The sequence below is a fragment of the Myxine glutinosa genome, chromosome 1, assembly GCF_964187855.1.
Source record: "Myxine glutinosa chromosome 1, kmMyxGlut1.1, whole genome shotgun sequence".
Lineage (NCBI taxonomy): Eukaryota > Metazoa > Chordata > Myxini > Myxiniformes > Myxinidae > Myxine > Myxine glutinosa.
The window spans coordinates 356,265,253-356,292,684 of NC_136261.1; the positions used below are offsets into that span (position 1 = coordinate 356,265,253).

Below are 27,432 nucleotides of genomic sequence, written 5' to 3' on the forward strand. Positions count from 1 at the left end.
GTCGAATTACCAGTCTCTTCATGAACTGTGCATTCTTCCATCTGATGAGCTGTGCCTTGCAATAGATGGCTTGGTCAACGACAATGACGACTGCTTCCAACTGTAACTTGTCGGCGATCTGAACACTTCTCTGCAGTATTGTTAGTACCGTATTCATTTCAGTCGGAGTGGCATCAATGACAGGGAGATACCCTATCACACTCTTTGGTGGAACTTCAACACAAGACAGTAGTTGGTTGAATCCTGTCCAAGATGGCAGAGTCCCGTCAATGTTGTACTTGGTGATGTGGTATGCTAGGTCTATCGTCTTAGGGTGCTGGAGTAATGGGAAGTACGTTGCTCGATCCAATGGAACGCTGGTTGCGAATGGAGCGGGTCCTTCGTTTTTCCCTCCATAATATGTGGCAAGGTTCACTGCAGGTGGCTGCATCGATCTCTCCCGCGTCCTCTTAACTGTAGTGACTGGTGCTGGTTGTACTACTTCATGGGATTGACTTGGTCGCTGTATTATAATCCCATTGGTATTGTGCGTTGTTCCACGCCCAGACAATGTCTCCTCCCTGAAGTCATTATTGTCCCATACGAGTGTGACATGCTTGCCCGCCTGAATGATTGATGGAAGAGCATCCTCTCCACGATGTAGTTCTTGGTTAGCCAGTGCAGTGTCATGATTTAAGACGACAGAGTTTGAGACGCAGTAACCAAACCCGTTCAGTAGGCTGATTAATTGGGCTGAACCTGAGAGATGACGTACTGTCATTGCAAGTGACAAATGTTTGGGCATCTGTTTCCTTCCCTTTGATTGGAGGTATATGATGTCCTGTGCAATTGTGAGAATTCTTCTATGTATTGTAGATTCTATCTTTACAAACTCATCAGAATCAGGTTCGTCTGACACTCCCACCATCCATGCAATAAAGTTATAGAGACAGGCAGGTACAATTGCTTCTGCGGCATTTGTTGTCAGGTGCTCAGAGGTTGGGGGCCATGGCATATTTGGCTTGATCTCATCTATTGCATTTCTCAATTGTAGCGCAGTGAAGTAGTGTTCTCTAAGTAGGTTATTCTCAGTATACCCAGGTTGCTTTGGTGGGGTTGGTTCAGAGTCGGATGTTTGTTCTGTCTCTGTTGTGTCATCACCTGAACCATGCATGGTTTCTTGCAACACTTTCTTTTCTTCAACCAGCACTTCAGTGGAGATGTCATTAACATACACAAGGTGTCCTTGGCAGCGCATATACGGGGTTAGAAAGCATAGTTGTGGAAATGTTTTCATCAGTCTTGTCTTGAGAAAGCCACTTTTGTAGTTTGATTCTATTCCGTGTGTTGCTTTGATTTGTTTCATGAACATGTCATTAAGTCGTTTCAGTCTGTAGATTTCCTTGTTGTCTATTATAAGATCCTTGACGGTTGCACAAAATAATGTGTATGCTTCTGAGTAGTTGGAGTCTCCTTGTTGCTCTGCATTAGGTGTTGTTGCTAGCTTGCCTAAATACCGGGTATACTCCTTGTAGCAGCGACCATGGTATTTTACCTCTATCGCAACACAATCGCGGTCTTGAATTTGAAGCAGCAGGTTTGTATTGTTGTTGTCTTTAGCGGCTTGCTGCAGTCTTGGTGCCTCAATTGTTGAGCACCTTGTTAGAGGCTCTTTTCTTCGGCCCCTTTTGCCTGTATTGATTGTTCTCTCTTTCTGACAAAGGATGCATATATTAGGCAACACATATTGGGATCTGGCTGAACATTTGGGCTTGCCTAAGCTGGAGCGTAGAGCACGTTTCTTGACTGGTTGTGGGCCTTTATGCACCTTGTCAATGTTGACGTTGATGTCATTGCATGTTGAAGCTGCAATAAATACACATAAAAGAAAACAATTAAAATTATGTGAGTTTAAAATGTCTAGACCTCAAGTCATGGTTAGCCCGACTAGATTCCCTCCCCCCCCCCTCCCCCCTTCCTCAGACTTCCTTTTAAAAATGTATTTGTTTCACCTCGGCCCTACCTCCTTGCATAAATATTGGACAGTTCCTTCAATTCAAAATCGTTCGACTACACACAAAATCATTTTACATATACCTCACAAAAAAAAAAATCAAACTAAATTTTGAAGCATTGTCATGATTTATTATTGAAGTTATTCAACCTACCAGTATTGGCTGCATTTTCTTCTCTCTTTTTCATGCTGCTTTGCACCCTGCTCACTCGTTGTTTATCGGTAAATCGTGAATAACACACTTGATGAAACGCTGCATCATGCGGTATAGCTATAGCAGGTATTGTTACCATACTGTTGCCACGTTCGCCGAATTCGTCAGCGTGGTTCTTCACGAAATTTCTCGCAATTTCAGCTTGATCACCTTCTAAATTCTGTCACGTAAGAACAAATTGCAAATATCGCGGCCATGTTATATCACTAAAAGGTAATAAACTTGATCTTTTGGCCGGAGAAATGCACATATAACAGCGTTTCTCGCTCCCACCCTCGTCACCGTCGCTGCTACTGGAGGCCGCCATTTTGTTTACTCGCAGCCGGAAGCCCAGACATCGTTCGTAGCGCGAATAAGCGCGATCCTCATTGGTCAATACATCGAAATGCGTTCGAGGCTAAACGGAGATTTTGGAAATAAAATTATACATTTCAACATTATATTACAGACTAACGTACCAGAATCTGACTTGTGAAAAGTCATGAACATTATTTCTTAATTTTTTCTATATTATCATGCCAATTTGATGCCCACCCGATTTTCAGGTCACGAAATGAAATGAAAAATTGGAACACCTGGCAGTCTACATGTGTAGTTTGAAAACAACTCCGTGATTCTGTTATCCTGTGGGCGTGAATCTGTTAGATAGAATGCAACGCAGCAGGCGGGACAAACTTAGTTGTTTTAAAAATGTCGCACTCAGGGTGAAGTTAATAGTAGAGGGTTACCACACCTGAGTGTCACACTAAGTTAACGTTCTTTTGGGCCGGGACGGCCCTGGAGGTAATGAGGGTGCCGTGTTGCAGTTTTGAGAACCCTTCACTAGTAAATTTTTGTAAATGTTCCCTTATAAATAATCCCCTGTAAATACTCCCATTGTTGGTGTAAAGGTCAAAGGTCACACCCTAGTTAGGCCATGTACAACACGTAGGACACCATAGGATCTTTAGTTATTTCATTCGTCTATGTTTCAGTTAAGGATCTGTTTCCAATAGTTTGACTCTGCGTTGTATCAATCAAATAACCTAGCCCCCTTCTCAAATTCCCAGTTCCATTCATATTGCGGCGTAATCTGCCCTCCCCAAATTGTATGTCGCGCTTTTGCCAGCAGCATTCGCTGCCTTTGAGCTAAAGCTTGCCCCAAGCCGCCATTGCCAGCAGCGTTCGTTGCCTTTGAGCTGAAGCTGGCCCCAAGCCGCCATAAGCCACGTGGCAGAGTGGGAGAAAAAGAGAGGAGCGGCCAGGAACATAGGCGTGGCCCCATCAATGCGTCACGAGGGGAGGTACCAGTGAACCCTCGTGACCAATCCGGGCCGAGGCTTGTTCACCGGTAGGCGGAGCGAAGCAGACGCGGCATGATATGCAAGGCTTGTGATAAAAGCGCAAGCGCGAAGCCCTTTCACGCAGATGCGGGGGAGATCGGCAGATGCGAGGAGAGAAGATCGGCAGCTGATTGGCAAACTTGAGCAAACAGCGCAGAGGTGGCGAATGATAAGAACATTGCGCGGAGGATCGGTTTGACACGAACTGCCGTTGGTTTTGAGAGCGTTCGGCACGCTATACGTACGCAGATTCCAGCCCCTCGCATATGTAAGGTCCGGTCGCGCGCCAACGAGACGCGAAGCTGCCTGCCGTTCTTCGCCCGCGGACCCGGAGCCTGGACCATCCCATCGCCTGGAACCATCTGCCTGGACCTTCCTCCCCTACCAGCTACCAATCCGTGTGAGTCTGTCTGTTTGTCCTGGGGTCGTGATAAGTTAAGACTGTTTAGATAAGCGTGCCCTATGTCCTTTTATTTCCTTCTTGTATATTCCCTTCTTCCGTTTCCTCTTTTAGATAGTTAATAAACCATATTTGTTCTTCCTTCACCCTTCTTATTCTTTGGCTTCCTCTCGTCGATCGTCTTTGTCTTTTCCCCATTGAATATCGGTGGCACGATATAGGAACCGCTCAGAATCGGGTTAGTCTTTTTGCTAACGGCTCGGATCGTGGATTGCTAAACCGCTCGGCAATTACCATCACATCCGCGGTTCGAGCAGGGACTCATCTCCTTGCTTTGCGGAGAGATTGGTGAAGGTATTTGGGAAACCGTTGACCAATCACCCTGGCCAATCTCATCCCGCAAAGGAGCGGGATAGTTCCAGGACCAGAGACGGCCAGCTTAACAAGACAAGGGGATTAACCCCCCCTTGCTAACAGGAGTGCCGTACTCTGAGATCCGCAACAATATAGTGAATATTAGTGATCGTCCCTATCGATACAGTGCATGATGATGATGATAATTGCTTGCAAATCTGATTTAAATCCCAATCTCGGAGTTAAACTGTTAAAGTTATACTCTGCAAATCTATCGGGTTTTTTTTATCCTCGACAGATAGAGGACAGGGTATTGCATTTCGGTCCATTTATTTGTTTGTTACATTAGACCCATTCGACCTCGAAGACCCCTTACAAACCAAAGACCCATTTAAACTACGACAAACTGAAAATACCCTTTAAGACCCCCTAGAACCCTAATACCGTTTACGACCCCTTAAAACTCTAACACCCTTTAAGATCCTCTAGAACCCTAAAACCGTTTATGACCCCAAAGACACTTTACACCCCTTAAAACCCTTAGACCCTTTAGACACCTATAAACGTTTTGACTCCTAGACCCTTTACAACCATAAGACACCTTAGACCCCTAAAACACCATAGACCCCGTTGCACCATTGAAAACTTTTCGACCCCTTAGAGCTAATACCGTTTAGAACTATACGACCCCTTAACCCTCTAAGACACTATGTATATCCTTTTAGATCCTTTCGAATCCCGAAGATCTTTAAACTCCTTTCTACCCTTTAGACCTTCACACCTTTTAATACCCCGTAGACAGACAACTTTGACCTTTAGACTATTTTTAGACATTTTAAGACCTTTACACCCCTTCAGACAATTCTGATCCCTTCAGACAATTCTGATCCCTTCGACTTTAAATTAGACCCCATCGACCACTTAGACCCATTTGCCTCTGATTTCAGGTGTGCAACCTCTGATTGCTCTTTATTGCGTTCCCTGTAAAAGCAATATTTTGATAGTGGTGGGCTTCTCCAGTGGGAATGACCAATGAATCCTCCTCCAAACATTAAAATTTTTTAGGAACTGTCCCAAAACTCCCACCATAATTCCTAAACATCGTAACAGGTCAGTTCAAAACATAATAATCTTCATCTCCTCTATATCGAGTCTAAACACGGTGATCGGTGAATATATTACATTGGAGACGTCACCGTGACAAGCGAGCTTTAAAATCGCGACTCGGCATCCGGCGTCATGACGTCACTAATTTATACTCAGCGTCATATGACGGAGGAACCCTCGAAAGACAACGCGTCGCTAAAACGTTTATAATACACTCAAACCTCAACAGGGAAGGAAGAAATTTACCAAACGACTAAATCTGAATATGTAACTGAATTCCCCGATTAGGATGTGTTTATAAAGGTCGGGCAACATTTACTATTCAAGTAAATATTCGGGAGGCGTAGCAAATCGGTTCCGTCAAAGTGAGGTGGTGCTCGCGGTAAGAAAAGGGAGCCCGCGTGGTGAACAACTCATACTTACCTGATGGGAGAGATACCGTGATCATGAAGGCGGTTCTTTCAGGGCGAGGCTTACCCATTGCACTTCGGGTGGGTTGACCCCTGCGATTTCCCCAAATGTGGGAAAGTCGACCGTACAATTTGTGGTAGTGGGGGACTGCGTTCGCGCTATCCCCTGTGCAACTAACAAAGAGCAGATGAGCTTTCGTCGATTCATTCTTTTGCCAAATATGTTGCACGTTAATCATTCTTTTGATAAATGCTTTAACGATGCACTGATTCACTAGCGGAAAAAATTCTCCTTTTGGGTGGTGTATAGGTGACGATGCGCTGCTTCAAATGCTCCCGGAAGTAAATATTTTGCCGATGTAAAGGTAGGGCATGGCGATAGTGAATTATTATGACAGGTTCGACCTGAACTGCATGAAAATCAATATGCCGGAGGGTGGAGTTAGTCTTCCTACTTATGACGTCATTTTTGGTGGAGTCAGGCCAGCTGTCCAACCAATGGGCGGAAAGAGTAACAAACGGACAGAAAACTGCCGCTACTTGATGTTTTTATGGTGTTTATTCAGTGTTTGTACGGTTCCAAACTGCCAACGTCAATTTATTTAACGGTATTTAAAAACAATATTAGAGGTCGTATTTGTGCTTCAGTCACCATTTCGCCACCCACGTGTGGTACGTTAGCCAATCAAAGCTCTTACTTGACGCATAAAGCAGGCAAAATTTCGGTGAAAAAGCAGAAATAATTCTGACTTTGTTTCACTAAATGTCAGTACAAAGCATCCCATTAATTACTGGGTCGAGTTTCCACGCTCGGAGAAATCGCGGGGGTACGCCAGCCTCTCTCGCGAAAACGACGCCACGACACCCGAAGGGAAGTCGATCGAGTCGTATATGAGGAGATTCTTCGATACATTGATTTTCACTGACTGCGTGCCCACGCATGACGCCAGGTGCACATTGTGACGACACGAAACGCTTCTTCAGTTTTACCTTTGCAAATCCTCACTTATCGACAGGAGGCGCTGTACACCACCGATTGTCGACAGGAGGCGATGTGCACCACCGATTGTCGACTGTAGGCGCTGTGCACCACCGATTGTCGACAGGAGGCGCTGTGCAAAGACCAGTTCAAAGCCCAAATTTGAAATGCTGCTCAATTTGTTTGCCAAGATTCCATGGCTACCTGGTTTCATAACCTCAGATTGATTGCATACCGGAAATGTGTGACGTACAAAAGCAAGTGCGGCAAAAATCAATAATGTTACCGAATATTCCTTGAGGAGCTAAGCATGACGTAAAGAAGAAAAAGTTGCTTTAAAAACAGTGAAGGAATCGTAACCGTGAGTATGCTACGACCGTGCAAATTCGTGGCTGATCTCGGCGGTGTATAGGTAGCAAACAGTTGCTAGGACCAACATTTCGAATAATATTTTCTCCCCCAATAAAATGCACTTAAGCATGAATTATTTATTATCTTGTGGTGACATTGAGTTATATTTTCAAGAAGCGAATTTTATTGAAGACTGAAAGAACGTTTGCGAATATTACTTCGAGCTTTGCGCAGGGGCGGTTACCATGGAGACGAGTCCTAACGGATTGCGTTTGACTTGAAGTGAGTTGGGATTTTCTTTATTTCCAATCCCTCACATTTCGCTTCTTTTTAAACTTTTACCTCAAAATGATACGTCTTTGATGGCAAATTTTCGTAAGTACATGGGATTAGAAAGCCTAAAGTGTTCATGTTGTGGCCTTGGGCCGAATCCGCATGGGGCATGGCACGCCATTGTGATACTCTGCTCGCGCTTCAGCCCGAGCCATTCGACGCGTACAGTGTAGCCATTAACGTTGTTTTTAATTGCTGTATTTTAGTAAAACAAAAAGTTTGTATTTTTTCTGTCGAAACTGAACGCATCAATGGCGTTTACAATAACTAAGATGGTTTTTTGCTGTTTGCTTGCTATACATTTTGTTTTTGTATACTATTACTAAGTCGAGGCTCGTGTAAGAGCTGAAACATATAACAATAACATGCAATGATGGGAGCGGGAGACAAGAGGGGGTGGGCGAGAGGGAAGCACAGCAACAGTCGGGAACAGGGACATCGTGAGATCTGTGGAAGAGAGATGGCTAGGCCAGGTACATGGGATAAACAAGATGGACAATACTTGGGATTTCAAGAATGAAGTCGAACATTTAAAGAGGTGAATTTGGGGTGTATTAATGGGGATAGAAAAGATCAAGGTTTTGGATGGGGGAAGAGAAGAAATGGTGGTGAACAGCTGTTTTAAAGACCTGGAGGGAGGAGTGGGATTGAAGAGAGTGAGGGAGTTTGTTCCAGAGGCGGGAGAAAAGAGGAATGAAGGAGTGAAGGTGAGCAGAGAGTCTTGATTTTGGCAGTTTAACCATAAGAGGGTTGCAGGCAGATCTTGTGCGACCTGTAGGAATATTTGGGGGACAAAGACCAGAGAGAGCTGGGGGAGCAAGGCCTGGGAGGAGTCTGTAGAAGACAGAAAGACCACCAACCTGCCTGCGGTGAGTGAGTGAAAGGCCCTCGGAGTTAGCTTCATCACGGGAGATTCCAATGATTCTGAAAGCTTTGGTTTCAACAGCGTGAAGCCGAGCTAGATGTGAGGCAGGAGCACCGGCCCAGAGTGGAGAACTATTCCATTGAGCTGCGGATGAAAGCCTTGTATGTGGTGAGCAGCTCAGGTGTGCCAAGGAAGGACTTCGCACGACGGAGGATGCCCAGTCGGCGACTGGCTTTGGAGGCCAGATTGGAAATGTGGTTTTCCCAGGAAAGATCATGGCAGATAGTGAGACCCAAAAGCTTGAGTGACAGAACTTCTTGGAGAGGATTGTTCAGAAAGTAGATGGGAGGGTTGTCCAGTCGGTCTTTTCGGAGAGACATAGTAAGAGTGTGAGATTTGTCAGGATTGAAAGACATGTTCCACTTGTTTGACCAGTCTGTGATTTTGTCCAGGTTTGCAGAGATTGAGGAGGCTGCAGACTGCCGATCTGAGGGATGAGGAATGGAGCGGCAGAGAGTGGAGGCATCAGCAAAGAGGTAGAGAGGATTTTCAAGAGAGTCAGAGAGATCATTGATGAAGACCAGAAAAAGCACAGGGCCCAGAACACTGCCTTGGGGAACTCCAGCCTGAACAGGAAGAGGAGATGAGAGAAATCCATTCAGCGCCACACGTTGACTACGACTAGAGAGGAAGTCCGCAAGCCATGCGTGGAGATTTCCATGGATACCATAGGAGGATAGTTTGGTGAGCAGAGCGGGGTGCCAGACCGTATCAAAGGCACGTGATATGTTAAGGGAGACAGCTCTAATTTCCTGTTTGGCATTTAGGACCTCCATCCATTGTTGAGACAGCAGAAGCAGCATGTCCAGAGTAGAGTGACCTGGTCTGAAACCAAATTGATGATCAGAGATTAAGCCATTGGAGAAGAGGAAAGATTTGATATCCGAAGCAATGATGGATTCCATGACTGCTGATAATTCGGAGAAGGCTGATTGGTCTGTAGTTGCAAGGATCTGTTTTTGCACCTTTTTGTGTAAAGCGGTGATGTTGGCTGATTTCCAAGCAGATGGCAGATGACCTTGAGCAAAAGAGAGGGTGAAGAGAACAGAGAGAGGGAGTGAAAGAACGGAAGAACAGGATTTTAGGACCCGTGGGCTGATGCCGTCAGGTCCAGTTGCAGAATCAGAGTCGAGGGTTGACAGAAACTTCTCCACCTTGTCAGGAGAAAAGGACACAGAGTCCAGGAGCAGCTGGGTACGACTGGGTGCGGTGGGTACAGAGAGGGATGGGTTTGGGACACAAGATTTAGAGGCAAACACAGAGTTTAGGCATTCAAGTTTTTCACAGTCAAAAAAAAGCTTTGCTTTGGAGGCCAGCTTGGAAATGTGGTTTTCCCATGAAAGACCATGGCAGATCGTGAGACCCAAAAGCTTGAGTGACTGAAATTCTGCAAGAGGATTGTTGAGAAAGTAGATGGGAGGGTTTTCCAGATGGTGTTTTCTTCGTGACAAAGTGAGAGTGTGAGATTTGTCAGGATTGAAAGACATATTCCACTTGTTTGCCCAGTCTATGATTTTGTCCAGGTCTGCAGAGAGTGGAGAGGCTGAAGACTGCCGATCTGAGGGTTGAGATATGGAGCGGCAGAGAGTGGAGTTATCAGCAAAGAGATAGAGAGGATTTTCCAGAGATTCGGAGAGGATCATTAATGAAAACCAGAAAAAGCACAGGGCCCAGAACACTGCCTTGGGGATCTCCAGCCTGAACAGGAAGGGGAGATGAGAGAATTTCATTTCGAGCCACAACATTCCCGATTTGATTTGTTGGAAGCAAAATGAGCAACATTTCTATTACTCGAGTGGGCCTGTTTGTCCATTGGACCAAATTTTCATTGGTTTTCACGGCCTTGTAGCATATCTGGTGCCTGAGCATTAGTTTGCCTTTCACTATACCCAGATGTGCGGTGATTATACCTTCATTATTGTTATTTCCAAATGATACTACTCTGATTATTGTTGTTAATATTATCGGTGTTAATTAATATATACTTTGTTACAATGTTTATATCATTATTTTTGTAATTTATTTTGTAACTAGCAAAAGTACCTGGCGTTGCTAGGCAACGCAGAGTCGCTTTATGCCGGTAATATGAAGAGATAGAGGAGGAGAGGGAGAGGAGGAGGTGAAGGGAAGAGGAGGAGGGAAGGGAAGGAACGGTGGAGGGGAGTAGAGGGAGAGGAATTGAAGGGGACGGGGTGGGATGGAAGAATTGGGGAGGTGTAGGGTAGGGGGATGGCAAGGGGTGGGGAGGGAAAGGGGACTCAACTCTTATTCCTCACTTCCCTCATCTATGGAACCACCTTCCAGTGGTTGTTCTGTCTCACTCTTCCCTCGACGACTACAAGCATGCATCACCATCTCATGTCATCTCCAATTCTGAGCCATGATCCTTTTTACCCCATTAACCTTTCTTAACTCGACCATCTTACTTGCCAGTTTCAGTGCTTCTACCTCTCCCCCACCTCCTTCCCTTCCTCATATCCTGTTTGTTCATTCCCTTGATGATTGTCCCTCTGTCAGATCTACTTTGCTCTTCCATGAGCTTCACTCCTTTATATATATTTTTCAAGAGGAAGAAGAAGGGGAAGAAGAGACAAGCCACTTGTAGCAAATTAATTATAACTGCATAAAACACTGTCAGTGCAAAATAATCAATCAAATGAACGGTTGGTTATTCCAGGGAAGGTTTTTTCCTGGCCATTTCCATTTACGTCACCACCACATATAACAGCTGTTTGGAATATTCTGGAGAGTGCTGTGGGCATCCGGGCGTGGTCGTGATTTCTTCTATTAACCAGAAATGAATTTGCAGCAAACATTCAGTCCGTGAAGAACTGTCACGATTTTTGTTTGTGTTAATAAATTCTACCTGTCATTCCGTCAATTAGTTATTCGGTAGATGTTAAGATTGCATTATTAGATGCTGTATGTACATGGGTTGGGTGTGGGTGAGAATGTGGTGTAGTCAGACACATGTTTTGCGTGAACAGGTACCTCATTAAATGTCGTCTTGGAATTGAAGGGAATTCCTGAAGACAATTATGCCCTAGGGCCTAGACTCTGAGAGTGAGTGAGAGTGAGAAAGTGAAGTCGGGGAACCTCGACCAATGAGGCCCAGCACCCAGCTAAGGAGAACCGCTCAGCTACAGGAACAAGCAGCCAAGTGGAGCCCACCTCTAAGCCAAGCCGTCTAGCCTGGGTTTGAATCCCGACCCAGCTATAAATATGTGTGCCGTCCATCAGATGGACAGACGTCCTCGGATGGACAGACGTTAAGCGTGCATCTTGTCTGCCGGCATCAGATGGGGGACAATAAATATCCTGTTAAATATCCTGGTGTTCTTCCTAGAGAAGCTTGAAGTCCTAGAGGATTCTCTTTCATCCTGGTGTTCTTCGCAAAGAGCACGTCGCCGGCGCTATGGCCAGAAATTCCAGTATTCCTGCCATAACCTCACATTTCCCCTATCCCAAGGGAACGAAGTGTAAAAGGGTCAACACCCCCAAAGGCCATGAGCTGGCATGCAGAAGCATGCAGGTGGTGGTGGTAGTGGTAGTAGTAGTCGTAAACAATTTTAGTTGATTGACTGGAGAGTTTTTAATTTAAGGAACAACTTTGTTGGTTAGGCACTGAGTTAGCTCAACTCCAGCTTTCCAATTTAATCACTGCCAAGAGGGAAGACACTGCCAAGAGGGAAGACACTGCCGAGAGGGAAGACACTGCCAAGAGGGAAGACACTGCCGAGATGGAAGATGCTGCCGAGAGGGAGACGCTGCCAAGAGGGAAGACACTGCCGAGAGGGAAGACACTGCCGAGAGGGAAGACGCTGCCAAGAGGGAAGACGCTGCCAAGAGGGAAGACACTACCGAGAGGGAAGACGCTGCCGAGAGGGAAGACGCTGCCGAGAGGGAAGACGCTGCCGAGAGGGAAGACACTGCCGAGAGGGAAGACGCTGCCAAGAGGGAAGACGCTGCCAAGAGGGAAGACACTGCCGAGAGGGAAGACACTGCCGAGAGGGAAGACGCTGCCAAGAGGGAAGACACTGCCAAGAGGGAAGACACTGCCAAGAGGGAAGACACTGCCGAGATGGAAGACACTGCCGAGAGGGAAGACACTGCCAAGAGGGAAGACACTGCCGAGATGGAAGACACTGCCGAGAGGGAAGACACTGCCAAGAGGGAAGACACTGCCAAGAGGGAAGACACTGCCGAGATGGAAGATGCTGCCGAGAGGGAAGACGCTGCCAAGAGGGAAGACACTGCCGAGAGGGAAGACGCTGCCGAGAGGGAAGACGCTGCCGAGAGGGAAGACACTGCCGAGAGGGAAGACACTGCCGAGAGGGAAGACGCTGCCGAGAGGGAAGACGCTGCCGAGAGGGAAGACGCTGTAGAGAGGGAAGATGCTGTAGAGAGGGAAGACTCTGCCGAGAGGGAAGATGCTGCCGAGAGGGAAGACGCTGCCGAGAGGGAAGATGCTGTAGAGGGAAGACGCTGTAGAGGGAAGACGCTGTAGAGAGGGAAGACGCTGCCGAGAGGGAAGACGCTGCCGAGAGGGAAGACTCTGTAGAGAGGGAAGCCGCTGCCGGGAGGGAAGACGCTGTAGAGGGAAGACGCTGTAGAGGGAAGACGGTGTAGAGAGGGAAGACGCTGCCGAGAGGGAAGACACTGCCAAGAGGGAAGACACTGCCGAGATGGAAGACACTGCCGAGAGGGAAGACACTGCCAAGAGGGAAGACACTGCCGAGATGGAAGACACTGCCGAGAGGGAAGACACTGCCAAGAGGGAAGACACTGCCAAGAGGGAAGACACTGCCGAGATGGAAGACGCTGCCGAGAGGGAAGACGCTGCCAAGAGGGAAGACACTGCCGAGAGGGAAGACGCTGCCGAGAGGGAAGACGCTGCCGAGAGGGAAGACGCTGTAGAGAGGGAAGATGCTGTAGAGAGGGAAGACTCTGCCGAGAGGGAAGATGCTGCCGAGAGGGAAGACGCTGCCGAGAGGGAAGATGCTGTAGAGGGAAGACGCTGTAGAGGGAAGACGCTGTAGAGAGGGAAGACGCTGTAGAGAGGGAAGACGCTGCCGAGAGGGAAGACGCTGCCGAGAGGGAAGACTCTGTAGAGAGGGAAGCCGCTGCCGGGAGGGAAGACGCTGTAGAGGGAAGACGCTGTAGAGGGAAGACGGTGTAGAGAGGGAAGACGCTGCCGAGAGGGAAGACACTGCCAAGAGGGAAGACACTGCCGAGATGGAAGACACTGCCGAGAGGGAAGACACTGCCAAGAGGGAAGACACTGCCGAGATGGAAGACACTGCCGAGAGGGAAGACACTGCCAAGAGGGAAGACACTGCCAAGAGGGAAGACACTGCCGAGATGGAAGATGCTGCCGAGAGGGAAGACGCTGCCAAGAGGGAAGACACTGCCGAGAGGGAAGACACTGCCGAGAGGGAAGACGCTGCCGAGAGGGAAGACACTGCCGAGAGGGAAGACACTGCCGAGAGGGAAGATGCTGCCGAGAGGGAAGACGCTGCCGAGAGGGAAGACGCTGTAGAGAGGGAAGATGCTGTAGAGAGGGAAGACTCTGCCGAGAGGGAAGATGCTGCCGAGAGGGAAGACGCTGCCGAGAGGGAAGATGCTGTAGAGGGAAGACGCTGTAGAGGGAAGACGCTGTAGAGAGGGAAGATGCTGTAGAGAGGGAAGACGCTGCCGAGAGGGAAGACGCTGCCGAGAGGGAAGACTCTGTAGAGAGGGAAGCCGCTGCCGGGAGGGAAGACGCTGTAGAGGGAAGACGCTGTAGAGGGAAGACGGTGTAGAGAGGGAAGACGCTGCCGAGAGGGAAGATGCTGCCGAGAGGGAAGACGCTGCCGAGAGGGAAGACGCTGCCGAGAGGGAAGACGCTGCCGAGAGGGAAGACGCTGCCGAGAGGGAAGACGCTGCCGAGAGGGAAGACGCTGCCGAGAGGGAAGACACTGCCGAGAGGGAAGACACTGCCGAGAGGGAAGACGCTGCCAAGAGGGAAGACACTGCCAAGAGGGAAGACACTGCCAAGAGGGAAGACACTGCCGAGATGGAAGACACTGCCGAGAGGGAAGACACTGCCAAGAGGGAAGACACTGCCGAGATGGAAGACACTGCCGAGAGGGAAGACACTGCCAAGAGGGAAGACACTGCCAAGAGGGAAGACACTGCCGAGATGGAAGATGCTGCCGAGAGGGAAGACGCTGCCGAGAGGGAAGACACTGCCGAGAGGGAAGACACTGCCGAGAGGGAAGACGCTGCCGAGAGGGAAGACACTGCCGAGAGGGAAGACGCTGCCGAGAGGGAAGACGCTGCCGAGAGGGAAGACGCTGCCGAGAGGGAAGACGCTGTAGAGAGGGAAGATGCTGTAGAGAGGGAAGACTCTGCCGAGAGGGAAGATGCTGCCGAGAGGGAAGACGCTGCCGAGAGGGAAGATGCTGTAGAGGGAAGACGCTGTAGAGGGAAGACGCTGTAGAGAGGGAAGACGCTGCCGAGAGGGAAGACGCTGCCGAGAGGGAAGACGCTGCCGAGAGGGAAGACTCTGTAGAGAGGGAAGCCGCTGCCGGGAGGGAAGACGCTGTAGAGGGAAGACGCTGTAGAGGGAAGACGGTGTAGAGAGGGAAGACGCTGCCGAGAGGGAAGATGCTGCCGAGAGGGAAGACGCTGCCGAGAGGGAAGACGCTGCCGAGAGGGAAGACGCTGCCGAGAGGGAAGACGCTGCCGAGAGGGAAGACGCTGCCGAGAGGGAAGACGCTGTAGAGAGGGAAGACGCTGTAGAGAGGGAAGACGCTGTAGAGAGGGAAGACGCTGTAGAGAGGGAGGACGCTGCCGAGAGGGAAGACGCTGTAGGGAGGGAAGATGCTGCCGAGAGGGAAGACGCTGTAGGGAGGGAAGATGCTGCCGAGAGGGAAGACGCTGCCGAGAGGGAAGACGCTGTAGAGAGGGAAGACGCTGTAGAGAGGGAAGACGCTGCCGAGAGGGAAGACGCTGTAGAGAGGGAAGACGCTGTAGAGAGGGAAGACGCTGTAGAGAGGGAGGACGCTGCCGAGAGGGAAGACTCTGTAGAGAGGGAAGACGCTGTAGAGAGGGAAGACGCTGCCGAGAGGGAAGACGCTGCCGAGAGGGAAGACGCTGCCGAGAGGGAAGATGCTGCCGAGAGGGAAGACGCTGTAGAGAGGGAAGACGCTGTAGAGAGGGAAGACGCTGTAGAGAGGGAGGACGCTGCCGAGAGGGAAGACGCTGTAGGGAGGGACGATGCTGCCGAGAGGGAAGACGCTGTAGGGAGGGAAGATGCTGCCGAGAGGGAAGACGCTGCCGAGAGGGAAGACGCTGTAGAGAGGGAAGACGCTGTAGAGAGGGAAGACGCTGTAGAGAGGGAGGACGCTGCCGAGAGGGAAGACGCTGTAGGGAGGGAAGATGCTGCCGAGAGGGAAGACCTCATGATGCTCTGAACGTTTCAAACCCTAACCCAAACAGATCCACTATATCTATTTGTCCATTATCTACTGATGTCCTTGTAATTTACATTGAAGTACACTGATGTCTACTAATGTTTTTGTCCTGCATGTAATTTATGTACAAGCTCCTCCAGGAGCCTTCGGTCAACATAAAAACCCCACATAACCATGCTTATCAAAATGGGAAAGCAATCTTTTGTAGCATGTCAAGTCGTCAATTTCCATATGCAGTGACAATAATTTCATTGCTTCACTTTGCTTTTCAATCATTCACATTGATTGTTCTCTCTTTCATTCATTTTTTTGGTAAGTTCAACAGGTAGAAATACCGGCACAGCAAAAGGAGAAAGAAGAGCAAACAACAGGAGGGGAGAAGACAAAGTGGAGGAAAAGGACCACAAACAGGTACAGAGTGTCGGATGAGAGTATACACGAGAAGAACAAAGAGAAGCTGTGCACTCGAAGTGGAGAAATACTGTATAAAACTTAAGAATCAAGAGCGCTATGAACAAGAGGTAGAGACAATGAATGATGTATAAGGGAAGATACGAAGTAGATAAAGTAGAAAGAAAAGGTGCAGATCTCCCCAGAACAACACACGATACACACAGCAATGGGGCTCTTGGAACGACTGGCAGCCTGGCTTGGTGTTCGGAAGAAACAAGTCGGTGTGCTCTGTGTTGGCCTTGATAATGCTGGAAAGTCCACCATTCTCCGACACCTGAAATCTGGCAAGGTAAGAACAACACTCACTCTTCCCATTTCTTAGGTTCTGCATCCTGAACATTGTACTTGGTAATTTATCTTTTACCTTGAGTCGCTAAAATAGCAATACCTGTATAAAGTACTGTATAAATAAACACGGTCCGTCCGTCCGTCCATGAACTCACGTGACTAGATGTCTATTATTTACATTGTTTTAAAGTTAGTTGCATTCTGCCTACACGTACGTCTATTAATTATGTACTATTGGAATGTACCTTTTGACCCTTTAGACCAGTGTATCTCAACCGGATTTACCAGACGACCCACTCGACCTGATATTTGGTCGCCGCGATGGGGCTCTTGAGCAGACAAACTACAGACTTGATCTACCTATATACAGTCACGTGAAAAAGTAAGTACACCCCATGTAAAGTTTTGACTTTTTCAACATATTTCAACATGCAGCTATTTGATCTTCATTTCAACAATATTGATAGATAAAGGTGATATTGAAGGAGCTGTGCTCCAACTCGAATCGAAAGAATGGACGCGACAAAAAGCTGGAATTCGTCCGAGTTTCTTTATTGCATCAAATCAACTCGGGTAAACTGAAAAGCCCGTTTATCGGGCAGCATTATATACAAGCACTCGAATATCTCATGCCGGAGCGTTTGCCCTTAAAAGGCGCGACTGGGCGTGTCCGGGAGACCTGGGCGAGTCTGGACATGCCCGGGAACGGCGAGACTGGGTGTCGCCGGACGGGCCGGGCGTGCCTGGACATGCCCGGGAATGGCGAGACTGGGTGTCGCCGGACGGGCCGGGCGAGCCCGGGAAAGGCGAGTCCGGGCATGCCCGGGAAAGGCGAGACTGAGCGTCTCCGGCGGTCTGGGCGAGCCCGGCACAGCGATCGCTCTGTGGTTGCGTCCTCGGCAGGTGTAAAGCGATTGTGTATGTTCAGCGGCAACCGCTACACACGCCCCCCCAGAATCGACTTGCACCGGCAGGGTCAATTTAAGGGGGGTCCTGATGACCCGGCCGAAGCGACCCCTGGAGGGTCGTGGGGGGGGGGGGGGGTCCGGTGTGGGGGTGGGTGGTCGAGCGGGAGGCACCGTGGACGGGGGGCGGCCTCGCCGCGGAGGAAGGGCCAACCGAGGTGGTTGGTCGATGTCCACGTGCGCCGGCTTGAGGCGGTCCACCGAAATCCGGTCCGACCTGCCGCCGACGTCGATGACGAAGGACTTGTCGTCCCGTCGCAGGACCCGGAAGGGTCCGTCGTACGGCGGCCTGAGTGGCCCCCGGTGTGCGTCATGACGCACAAAAACGTACTCCGCTGTGCGAAGCGCTGGGGGGACATAGGACTGGGGTTCACCGTGGTGGGACGTTGGCACGGGGGCAAACCGTCGGGCGGTCTCCTGGAGGTCCGAGCGCTGGCGAGCTGCGGACCAGGGACTGGTAGCGTCGGGCACGAATTCGCCCGGGACGCGTAGCGGCTGGCCGTAGACCAGCTCGGCGGTGGATGCCCGAAGGTCCTCCTTGGGGGCCGTGCGGAGGCCCAAAAGGAACCACGGTAGCCGGTCGGTCCAGCCGCCGTCCTGAAGGCCGGCCATGAGCGCGGCCTTCATGGAACGGTGGAACCGCTCGCACAACCCGTTGGCTAGGGGGTGGTAGGCCGTGGTACGGTGGAGCCTGACCCCCAGGTTGCGGGCGACCGCGCCCCACAGCTCGGAGGTGAACTGCGGCCCGCGGTCCGAAGAGATGTCCGCCGGTGCGCCGAAACGGGCGACCCAGGTGGCGATGAAAGCCTGCACCACATCGGCGGTGGTGGTGGAGACGAGGGGAACGGCCTCCGGCCACCTGGTGGTCCTGTCCACCATGGTGAGCAGGTGTGTGAAACCCCGTGATGGGGGGAGGGGGCACACCAGGTCCACGTTGACATGGTCGAAACGCCGTTCGGGCACGGTGAAAGGTGCCAGCGGGGCCTGGGTGTGTCGGTGGACCTTGGCCTGTTGGCAGGCCATGCAGGTGCTGGTCCAATCGCGGACATCCCGTCGAAGGCCGTGCCAGACGAATCGCGCCGACACCAGCTTCTGGGAAGCTTTCCGGCCCGGGTGGGAAAGGCCGTGGAGGGAGGCGAAGATGCGGCGTTGCCAGGTAACGGGCACGATGGGGCGAGGCTGGCCTTGGGAGACGTCGCAGAGCAGGACAGTGTCCGCGAAGGGGACGTCGGCCAGGCGGAGGCCCGTGTCCGCCGCCCGGAGGGCTTGCACTGTGGTGTCGGTGGTCTGGTCAGCCGCCATAAGCGTGAAGTCCACGTCGAGGTGGACCGCGTTCGCGCTGGCCCGAGAAAGACAGTCGGCCACGGCGTTGTCTTTGCCGGCGACGTGCCGGATGTCCGTGGTAAACTCCGACACGGCGGAGAGGTGGCGCTGCTGGTGGGCCGACCACGGCTCCGTGACTTTGGCCATTGCGTAAACCAACGGCTTGTGGTCGACGAAAGCCGTGAAGGGTCGGCCCTCCAGGAGGTGGCGGAAATGGTGAACGGCCAGGTGTAGACCGAGGAGCTCCCGGTCAAACGTGCTATATTTGAGCTCGTTCAGCCGGAGTTGCCGGCTGAAAAAAGCGAGTGGCTGCCAAACCCCGTTCACCCATTGCTCATGTACGGCGCCCACCGCATAGTCGGAGGCATCCGTGGTGAGGGCGATGGGAGCGTTGAGCACCGGGTGAGCGAGCAGTGTTGCGTCGGCGAGGGCCCGCTTTGAGCTTGTAAATGCCGCGTCCATGGCTGCGGTCCAGACGACGTCGTGTTTGGCCGGCTTGCCCCGGAGGGCTTCGTAGAGGGGCCGCATGAGCTGAGCAGCGCGGGGCACGAAGCGGTGATAGAAATTCACCATTCCGAGGAACTCCTGCAGGGCCTTGATGGAGCGGGGATGCGGAAACGCAGTGATGGCCTCGACCTTGGTAGGCAGCGGCACGGCCCTGTTCTTGGTGATGTGGTGGCCCAAAACATCAACGGCCGTCGTGCCGAAGTGGCATTTGGCCGGGTTGATGATTAGGCCGTGCTCGCTGAGGCGCCCGAACAGTGTTCGGAGGTGGAGGAGGTGCTCGGCCCGGGATGCGCTGGCGACGAGGATGTCGTCCAGGTAGACGAAGAGGAACGGCAGGTCGCGCAGCACGCCGTCCATCAAGCGCTGGAACGCCTGAGCCGCGTTCTTGAGGCCAAATGGCATTCGAAGGAATTCGAATAAGCCGAACTGCGTGATGACGGCCGTTTTTGGGACGTCGGCCGGCCTGACAGGTACCTGGTGGTATCCCCGTATCAAATCGATCTTCGAAAAAATGACCCGTCCTGCCAAATGGGCGGAGAAGTCATGAATGTGCGGGATCGGATACCTGTCGGGGGTTGTAACGTCGTTAAGGCGGCGGTAGTCACCACATGGGCGCCAGCCGCCCCCGGCTTCGGTATGATGTGTAGTGGCGAAGCCCACGCGCTATCGGAGCGCCGCACGATGCCGAGGTGTTCCAAAGCGTCGAACTCGGCTTTGGCCACGGCGAGCTTGGCTGGGTCGAGGCGGCGGGCTCTGGCGTAGACCGGCGGGCACGTAGTTGGTATGTGGTGCTCGATACCATGTCGTACCGCGACGGCCGAAAACGTCGGCCGCATGAGGGCCGGGAACTCCGCGAGCAGGCGAGCAAACTCGTTCGCCGCTTGGAGGGTGCATGCTAGCTCGCTTGGCGCGGAGCTGCTCAACGTGCATGCCAGGGAGCTGAAGGTCTCGGCGTTGACGAGGCGACGCCGTTTGACGTCAACCAGCAGCCCGTGTGCGCAGAGGAAGTCGGCGCCCAGCAGAGCCATGGGCATGTTTGCGGTCACAAAAGTCCAATGAAAGCGCTGGCTGCCGAAGCAGAGGGTGACGTTGCGCGGGCCGAAGGTGCGGATGGCCGATCCGTTGGCCGCCACCAAGGAGGGGCCGCAAACCGCGGACTGCCTGTCCTGATCGGAGGCGGGTATGACGCTCAGTTGGGCGCCGGTGTCACACAGGAAGCGCCGTCCGGACGCTTTGTCCCTGATAAAAAGTAAGTTGCCCATGTGGCCGGCGCTCATGGCTGGTAATGAACGCCGGCCTGGCCGTTTCCCGACTTGCCGAAAGTGCACGGGGGTCGGCATGTCCGGGCCTTTTGTCCGAACCTGGCATGGTAGTAACACCACGCCTGGTCAGGTGGAGGCCCCGGTCGTCATGTTGGAGGCGGTCGGCGCGGCGTCGCGGCCGCCAATTGCGCCGGCAGTTCGGCCGCCAACCGTGCCGGGTGCTCGGGCGCCATGGGCGTTGCTTCGGACGGCGGCGGGCTCCAGGTCGCTGCCCCGATGCGTTGGCCTGCCGAGGAGATCTTGTCGGCTTCCCTGGCGAGGGCGCGGGGATCCGTGATCTGCGTGCTTGCCAGGGCGAGGCGTACCTGGCTAGGCAGCTGACGGAGGGACAGCTCTTGAAAAAGAAAATCCGGGGCGTGCTCCCCGAGCAACGAGAGCATGTAATCCATTCGCTCGGACGGGCGCGTGTCGCCGAGCTCGGGCAGGTCGAGCAGGCGCCGTGCGCGTTCCGCCGATGAGAGGGCGAAAGCGTCGAGGAGGAGCTTCTTGATCGCGCCGTACTTGTCAGCGGCTGGCGGGTGCTGGAGGAGGCTGAGGGCGCGGGCCACGGTGGCTGAGCCGAGTGCTGCTACCACATGATGGAAGCGGGTGTCGTCGGCGGTGATGCCTCGCAGGGCGAACTGGGAGTCCGCCTGGGCGAACCAAACCGCCGCGTGAGCCTCCCAGAAGGTAGGCAGTTTGAGGGCAACTGCCGTGTCCATGTCGGTAGGTCACCAATGAAGGAGCTGTGCTCCAACTCGAATCGAAAGAATGGACGCGACAAAAAGCTGGAATTCGACCGAGTTTCTTTATTGCATCAAATCAACTCGGGTAAACTGAAAAGCCCGTTTCTCGGGCAGCATTATATACAAGCACTCGAATATCTCATGCCGGAGCGTTTGCCCTTAAAAGGCGCGACTGGGCGTGTCCGGGAGACCTGGGCGAGTCTGGACATGCCCGGGAACGGCGAGACTGGGTGTCGCCGGACGGGGCGGGCGTGCCTGGACATGCCCGGGAACGGCGAGACTGGGTGTTACCGGACGGGCCGGGCGAGCCCGGGAAAGGCGAGTCCGGGCATGCCCGGGAAAGGTGAGACTGAGCGTCTCCGGGCGGTCTGGGCGAGCCCGGCACAGCGATCGCTCCGTGGTTGCGTCCTCGGCAGGTGTAAGGCGATTGTGTATGTTCAGCGGCAACCGCTACAATATAATATAACAAATATCATGAAACATTTACATTTTGTAGTCCATTGTATCATTTAAATAAACAAAAATGTAAATTTCGCATGTGGAAAAAGTAAGTACACCCTTGGCTCTAATAGGTGGTATTGCCCCCTGTGGCAGAAACAACCTCAAGTAGGCGATTCTTATAACTGTCTGCCGGTCTCTGACATCGACTGGGAGAAATTTTTGCCCAGTCCTCCATGCAGAATTCGTTCAGCTGTGCGATGTTTGAGGGGTTTCTTGCATGCACAGCTCGTTTCAAATCCCCCCACAACATCTCGATGGGATTTAGATCCGGGCTTTGACTTGGCCATTCCAGAACCCTCCATTTCTTTCTTTTCAGCCATTCCTTGGTGGATTTACTGTTATGTTTAGGGTCATTGTAATGTTGCAAGGTCCACCTTCGGTTGAGCTTCAACTTTCCGACAGATAGCCTCACATTATCCTCAAGCACCCTCTGATACAATGAAGAATTCATAGTGGATTCTATGATGGTGAGCTGCCCAGGCCCTGATGCAGCAAAGCTGCCCCAAACCATAATATTTCTACCACCATGCCTTACAGTTGGTATCAGGTTCTTGTGGTCAAATTCTGTCTTTGGTTTTCGCCAAACATGTCTTCTGGAACTGTGGCCAAATAGCTCTACCTTTGACTCATCTGTCCAGAGCACATTGTTCCAGAAGTGCTGGTCTTTGTCTAGGTGTTCATTGGCAAACTTTAGTCTTGCCCTGATGTTCTTTTTGGACAGCAAAGGTTTCCTCCTGGCACACCTCCCATGCAGATCAAATTTGTGCGGCCTCTTTCTAATGGTAGACTCGTGCACTTTGTTATCAACAGTGGCAAGAGCTACCTGTAGGTCCCGTGATGACATTCTGGGGTTCTTAGAGACTTCTTTCAGCATCTTGCGGTCTGCTCTCGGGCTGAACTTGCTGGGACGGCCTGGCCTGAACAAGTTGGCAGTTGTTTGTAATCTTCTCCACTTGTAGATTGGATTCCGGACAGACGAATGATTGATTTCAAATTGTTTGGAGATCTTTTTAAATCCCTTCCCAGACTCTTAGGCATCTATAACCTTCTTTCTGAAGGCCTCAGGGAGCTATTTTGATCTAGGCATGGTGATGCCGCACACTTCAACAACAAAGAGCAAACCAACCTAAATGTCTGAGGTTTAAATAAGACATGTTCCTCCAAGATCCTCTCTAACAATGTGCTAATCATTTGCACCTGAGCTGGTGTGCCTGATTCTAATTTTAGGTATTTGAAGTAGTGATAAATGTAGGGGTGTACTTACTTTTTCCACATGCGAAATTTGCATTTATGTTTATTTAAATTATACAATGGACTGCAAAATGTAAATGTTTCATGATATTTGTTATATTATATCACCTTTATCTATCAGTATTGTTGAAATGAAGATCAAATAGCTGTATGTTGAAATATGTTGAAAAAGTCAAAACTTTACATGGGGTGTACTTCCTTTTTCACGTGACTGTATCTACCCAGCTACCGAGCTGTAGACAAACTACAGACTTGATCCCCTGTTACATCCTACAAGGAAAATACTGGGTTTATTTAAATTGGGAGTTTTTTTAACCCAGGCGGGGAGAACTTGGCTGGGCGCAAGAGTGCCAACCCTGACTTGGGTACGGAAAAGGCTGGAACTTGGGCCTTTGCACACCACTTTTCAATCTCATTCAGCAAACATCGTCGCTCGCTCTCGACATCGATCAGCCTGTTTGTGGCTCTAGTATTGATCACTACTAAGATTGACAATGCAAGTTCACATGGGTAAGTCCTTGGGAACGTCACAAGGACTTGTGTACCTATTTAGTGCAGACAGCTCACGACACCCTTGACCATTTCGAGTTTTACACCTTTGGACCACAATTTTAGCCACTTTAGATCCCTTTAGACGTCTTTGGGCCCCTTTAGACATTTAAATCCTTTCGAGATTAGACCCTAACTACTATTGGAACAAACCTTTTTAGATGCACAACACAAACATGTATAGTCTTCTTGAAAACTACAGACTATACTTTTTCAGCAAGTAATGCACAAACTCTACCCACCCAAAGGGTGGGTACTCTGCTAGTTATCAATGAACTACACAAGGATATTGTCATGTCAGAGGGTCCGCTGACACAGACTGTCTGAGCGAAGGTCTAGTACCTCCACGAATGGCTAAACCATCTTTACAAGGTCACTGCGAGCAGACAGCGCTTGTGTACCTATTCCCGCTTTAATACCGGGAGACTGTAACCATTTGCCATACAGTATTCCCAAGGTCTTTAATATGGCCAAACCGCCTGTCTTTCCCGCACGCGGGAGCAAAAGGCGGGAAGATGCTTTTTGCATTTAAAATTGTTTATTACATCTGCCACCAAAGGTGGATGGAGGTTATGTTTTCACCCCTGTCTGTCTGTCTGTGTGTTTGTCTGTCCGTTTGTGAACAAGATATCTCAAAACGTTGTGGACGGATTCGGCCGAAATTTGGCAGAGATGTAGCGTATATGACAAGGACGAAATGATTGGATTTTGGTGAAGATCCGGATTCGGATCCGGTTACTAAAAAATTTAAAGTGATTCTTCATCATTGAGAGATCGGGCCAAAATCGATACATAGCAGGATATCTCAAAAAGTTGTGTACAGATTTGGCTGAAACTCGGTGGACCGGTTGGATTTCTGACAAGGACGATTCGATTTGATTTTGGTGAAGATCTGAATGTGGATTCGGAAATGATAATTATTTAATTTATTTAAGTGATTCTTCACCATTGGGAGATAGGGCCAAAAACGATACATAGCGGGATATCTCAAAAAGTTATGGATGGATTTGTACGAAACTTGTTGGACAGGTTGTGTGTGTGGCAAGGAAGAATCGATTAAATTTTGGTGAACACCCGGATCCGGATCCAGCTCGTAGAATTTTTTAAGTGATTCTTCACCATTGAATGATATGGCCAAAAATTATATATAGCAGGATATATCAAAAAGTTGTGGACGGATTTGGACGAAACTTGGTGGAGAGGTTGTGTGTGTGTGAAAAGGACTAATAGTTTCAATTTTGGAGAACATCTGAATATGGATTCGGCTACAATAATTATTTAATTTTCAAGTGATTCTTCACTATAGAGAGATGTTTTTTAAGATCGTGTGAAAAGCTATATATAACATGATATTTTTTAAAGGTTATGGACTAGTTATGAATAAACTTGGTGGATGAGTTGGTTCGGTGACAAGAACAAGCCAATTCGATTTTGGTTCAGGTCTGAATCCAGATTCGGCCTATCAGTGGATACAAAACGCAAACTGTTCACCAGGCGGCAGTATGCTCTCTATTGAGTGCTGTTCTAGTTAAAGGAGAAATGACACCGGAAGTCAAGATAACGAAACTCGGAACAGTTCTGTTGCACAATACAAGGAATAAGGGGAATGGACGACACAAACTTAATGTACAAAGAAACCAAAACCTCTGACACCAATCACACACACACACACACACACACACACACACACACACACATGCTTGTATTGTACAGTGGGGACAGGCAAGAACTTGAGCAAATGAACTGGTGTCTCTGTACCCCCCCCCCCCCTCCCACTCCACCTCCACCTCCACCTCAACACCATAAGTATGGGCCAGTTGGGTCTGCTGGGCAAATGGTTGGCAGGATAGTGAGTCATCTGGTGGTTTCTTTGCGTGGAAGAGCAGACCGCAGCGCATAAAGTTCAAGGCTCGCAGGCCAAGCTGCAAGAAGAGAGAAGATATCTCTGCGCATTCAATCACGTGGCCTTTGCGCCCTTTGGGTCCACCTTCCAGAACGTGATTGGCTTTTCCGCTGCTCGGGATACAAAAGCGTTCTACCTCTGTCCAGGGCCCGTTGCAGTTCACGATACCGCCGGGTGTGCAGTCCTTCATGAAGTGGCCAGCGGGGGGCTTCCCAAGCCATGCCTATACCACTTTTACTTGTCCGTTTACACTCCCCTCAAATCCTTCACCTGGCCTCACCTGTAGACAGAAGATTTTGCACAAGATGTCCTTACCCTATATTGCTTCATAATGGACGTTCACTATCTCCGCCAGATTTTTAAGTGCTCTTGAGTCCTGAAAGTGCATGTGGAGGTTTGCAACATTATTGTTGCGCACATGGTGTATATGCTCAGAGTAGTTGCTTCGCACACCTACGGGACACCTTCGCACACCTACGGGACACCTTCGCACCCCTTTGCAGCCCGGCGATTATGCACACTGAAAGGGCGTACTCAGTTTTCACTCCGTTTGTTTTCTGTTTTCTTTCTTTCATTCTTGTTTGGCCGGGCGATTATCTCAGCCATACTTTTAGCTAGGAAGCTGAAATTTGGGCACAATAGTGAACACGTGCTTTGACAAAAATCGTATTTTTTATTCTTTGATTTATCAATTAATCGATTAATTACCTAATTATTTTATCAATTAATTAATTACTTTTTTTTTTTTTCTTTTTTTTTGTATACAGAGTCGAGGCTCGTGTAAGACCGAACACATTAAACAGGAAAACATGCACGAATACATAAAACATATGATAAAAGGAGTGGAGGACAAGAGGGGGAGAGAGAGGAAAGCATTCAAGCACAACAACAGTAGAGAATAGGGACGTCGGTAGATCTGTGGAAGGGAGAGGGCTGGGGAGTGGAAAGGGGTTTAGAGGGGGGAGGCTGGGGAGGGAGGGGTACACGGTATAAAGCAAATTAACACTACCAGGAATTTCAGGAAAGAGGTTGGAGATGGAAAGAAGTGGATTTGGAGTGTATTAACGTGGGTAGAAAAGATCAAGGTTTTGGATGGGGGAAGACAAGAGATGGTGGTGAACAGCTGTTTTAAAAACCTGGAGGGAGGAGTGGGATTGAAGAGAGTGTGAGAGTTTTTTCCAGAGGTGGGAAAAAAGAGGAATGGGTTATTTATTTTCTTTATCATCTGGGCAATATCTCAGGCACCTTTTGAGTTGGGAAGCTGATATTTGGATACGACAGTGACCAAGTGATTTGGCTAAAAAGTGTATTCATAATTTATTGATTAATCAATTAATTATATAATTTTTCGATTACTTTCTTAAATAATTTTCAAAAAGTTACAGATTCTGATGAAGCAGTGGTGGTTTCGGAATGTTATTTACCAATTGATTAAGAAATTAATTATTTTACGATTATTATTTATTTATTTTAATTACGCAATTAATCATTTAATTATTGTACACTGCTCTCTCCCAATTCTGTGTCCATATGCTGCACTGCAGCATTGCCGGACGCTGAAGGCGCCCCGGCAATGTCGCGTGCTGGAGGACATGTTATTTGTTTATTTGGCATGGGGGCGGTGTACTTTGAATGTAGCTCTTCTTATTTAAAATTATATTGGGAATGAATTCCCTCACAACAGTCTGGTGAACCTGGGTTATCTGCTGGTATATGATAATTAAATTAATGAATAATTATATACATATTGTTGCGGATCTCAGCGCCGGCCTTTCCCCTTTACCAAGGGGGGATTAGTCC

At 49.9% G+C, this 27,432-nt stretch overlaps 1 protein-coding gene and 1 non-coding gene across 3 annotated transcripts in view; both read left to right on the forward strand.

Moving 5' to 3' along the window:
• The first annotated feature begins 5,805 nt into the window (after positions 1-5,805).
• On the forward strand, positions 5,806-5,969 carry LOC137420173 (U1 spliceosomal RNA). The gene has a single exon (XR_010983144.1). It is a non-coding gene; the product is annotated as a U1 spliceosomal RNA (small nuclear RNA).
• Positions 5,970-7,358: 1,389 nt separating this feature from the next.
• Positions 7,359-27,432, forward strand: part of ARL6 (ARF like GTPase 6) — a 54,236-nt gene continuing 34,162 nt past the window's right edge. Inside the window, exons 1-2 of one of the 2 annotated variants that reach the window (XM_068099041.2) lie at positions 7,359-7,412; positions 16,163-16,587. In XM_068099041.2, the coding sequence (XP_067955142.1) occupies positions 16,465-16,587 (123 nt within the window). In that variant the 5' untranslated portion in view covers positions 7,359-7,412; positions 16,163-16,464. The remainder of the gene's footprint in view (positions 7,413-16,162; positions 16,588-27,432) is intronic. The other variant, XM_068099047.2, reaches the window with a different exon arrangement.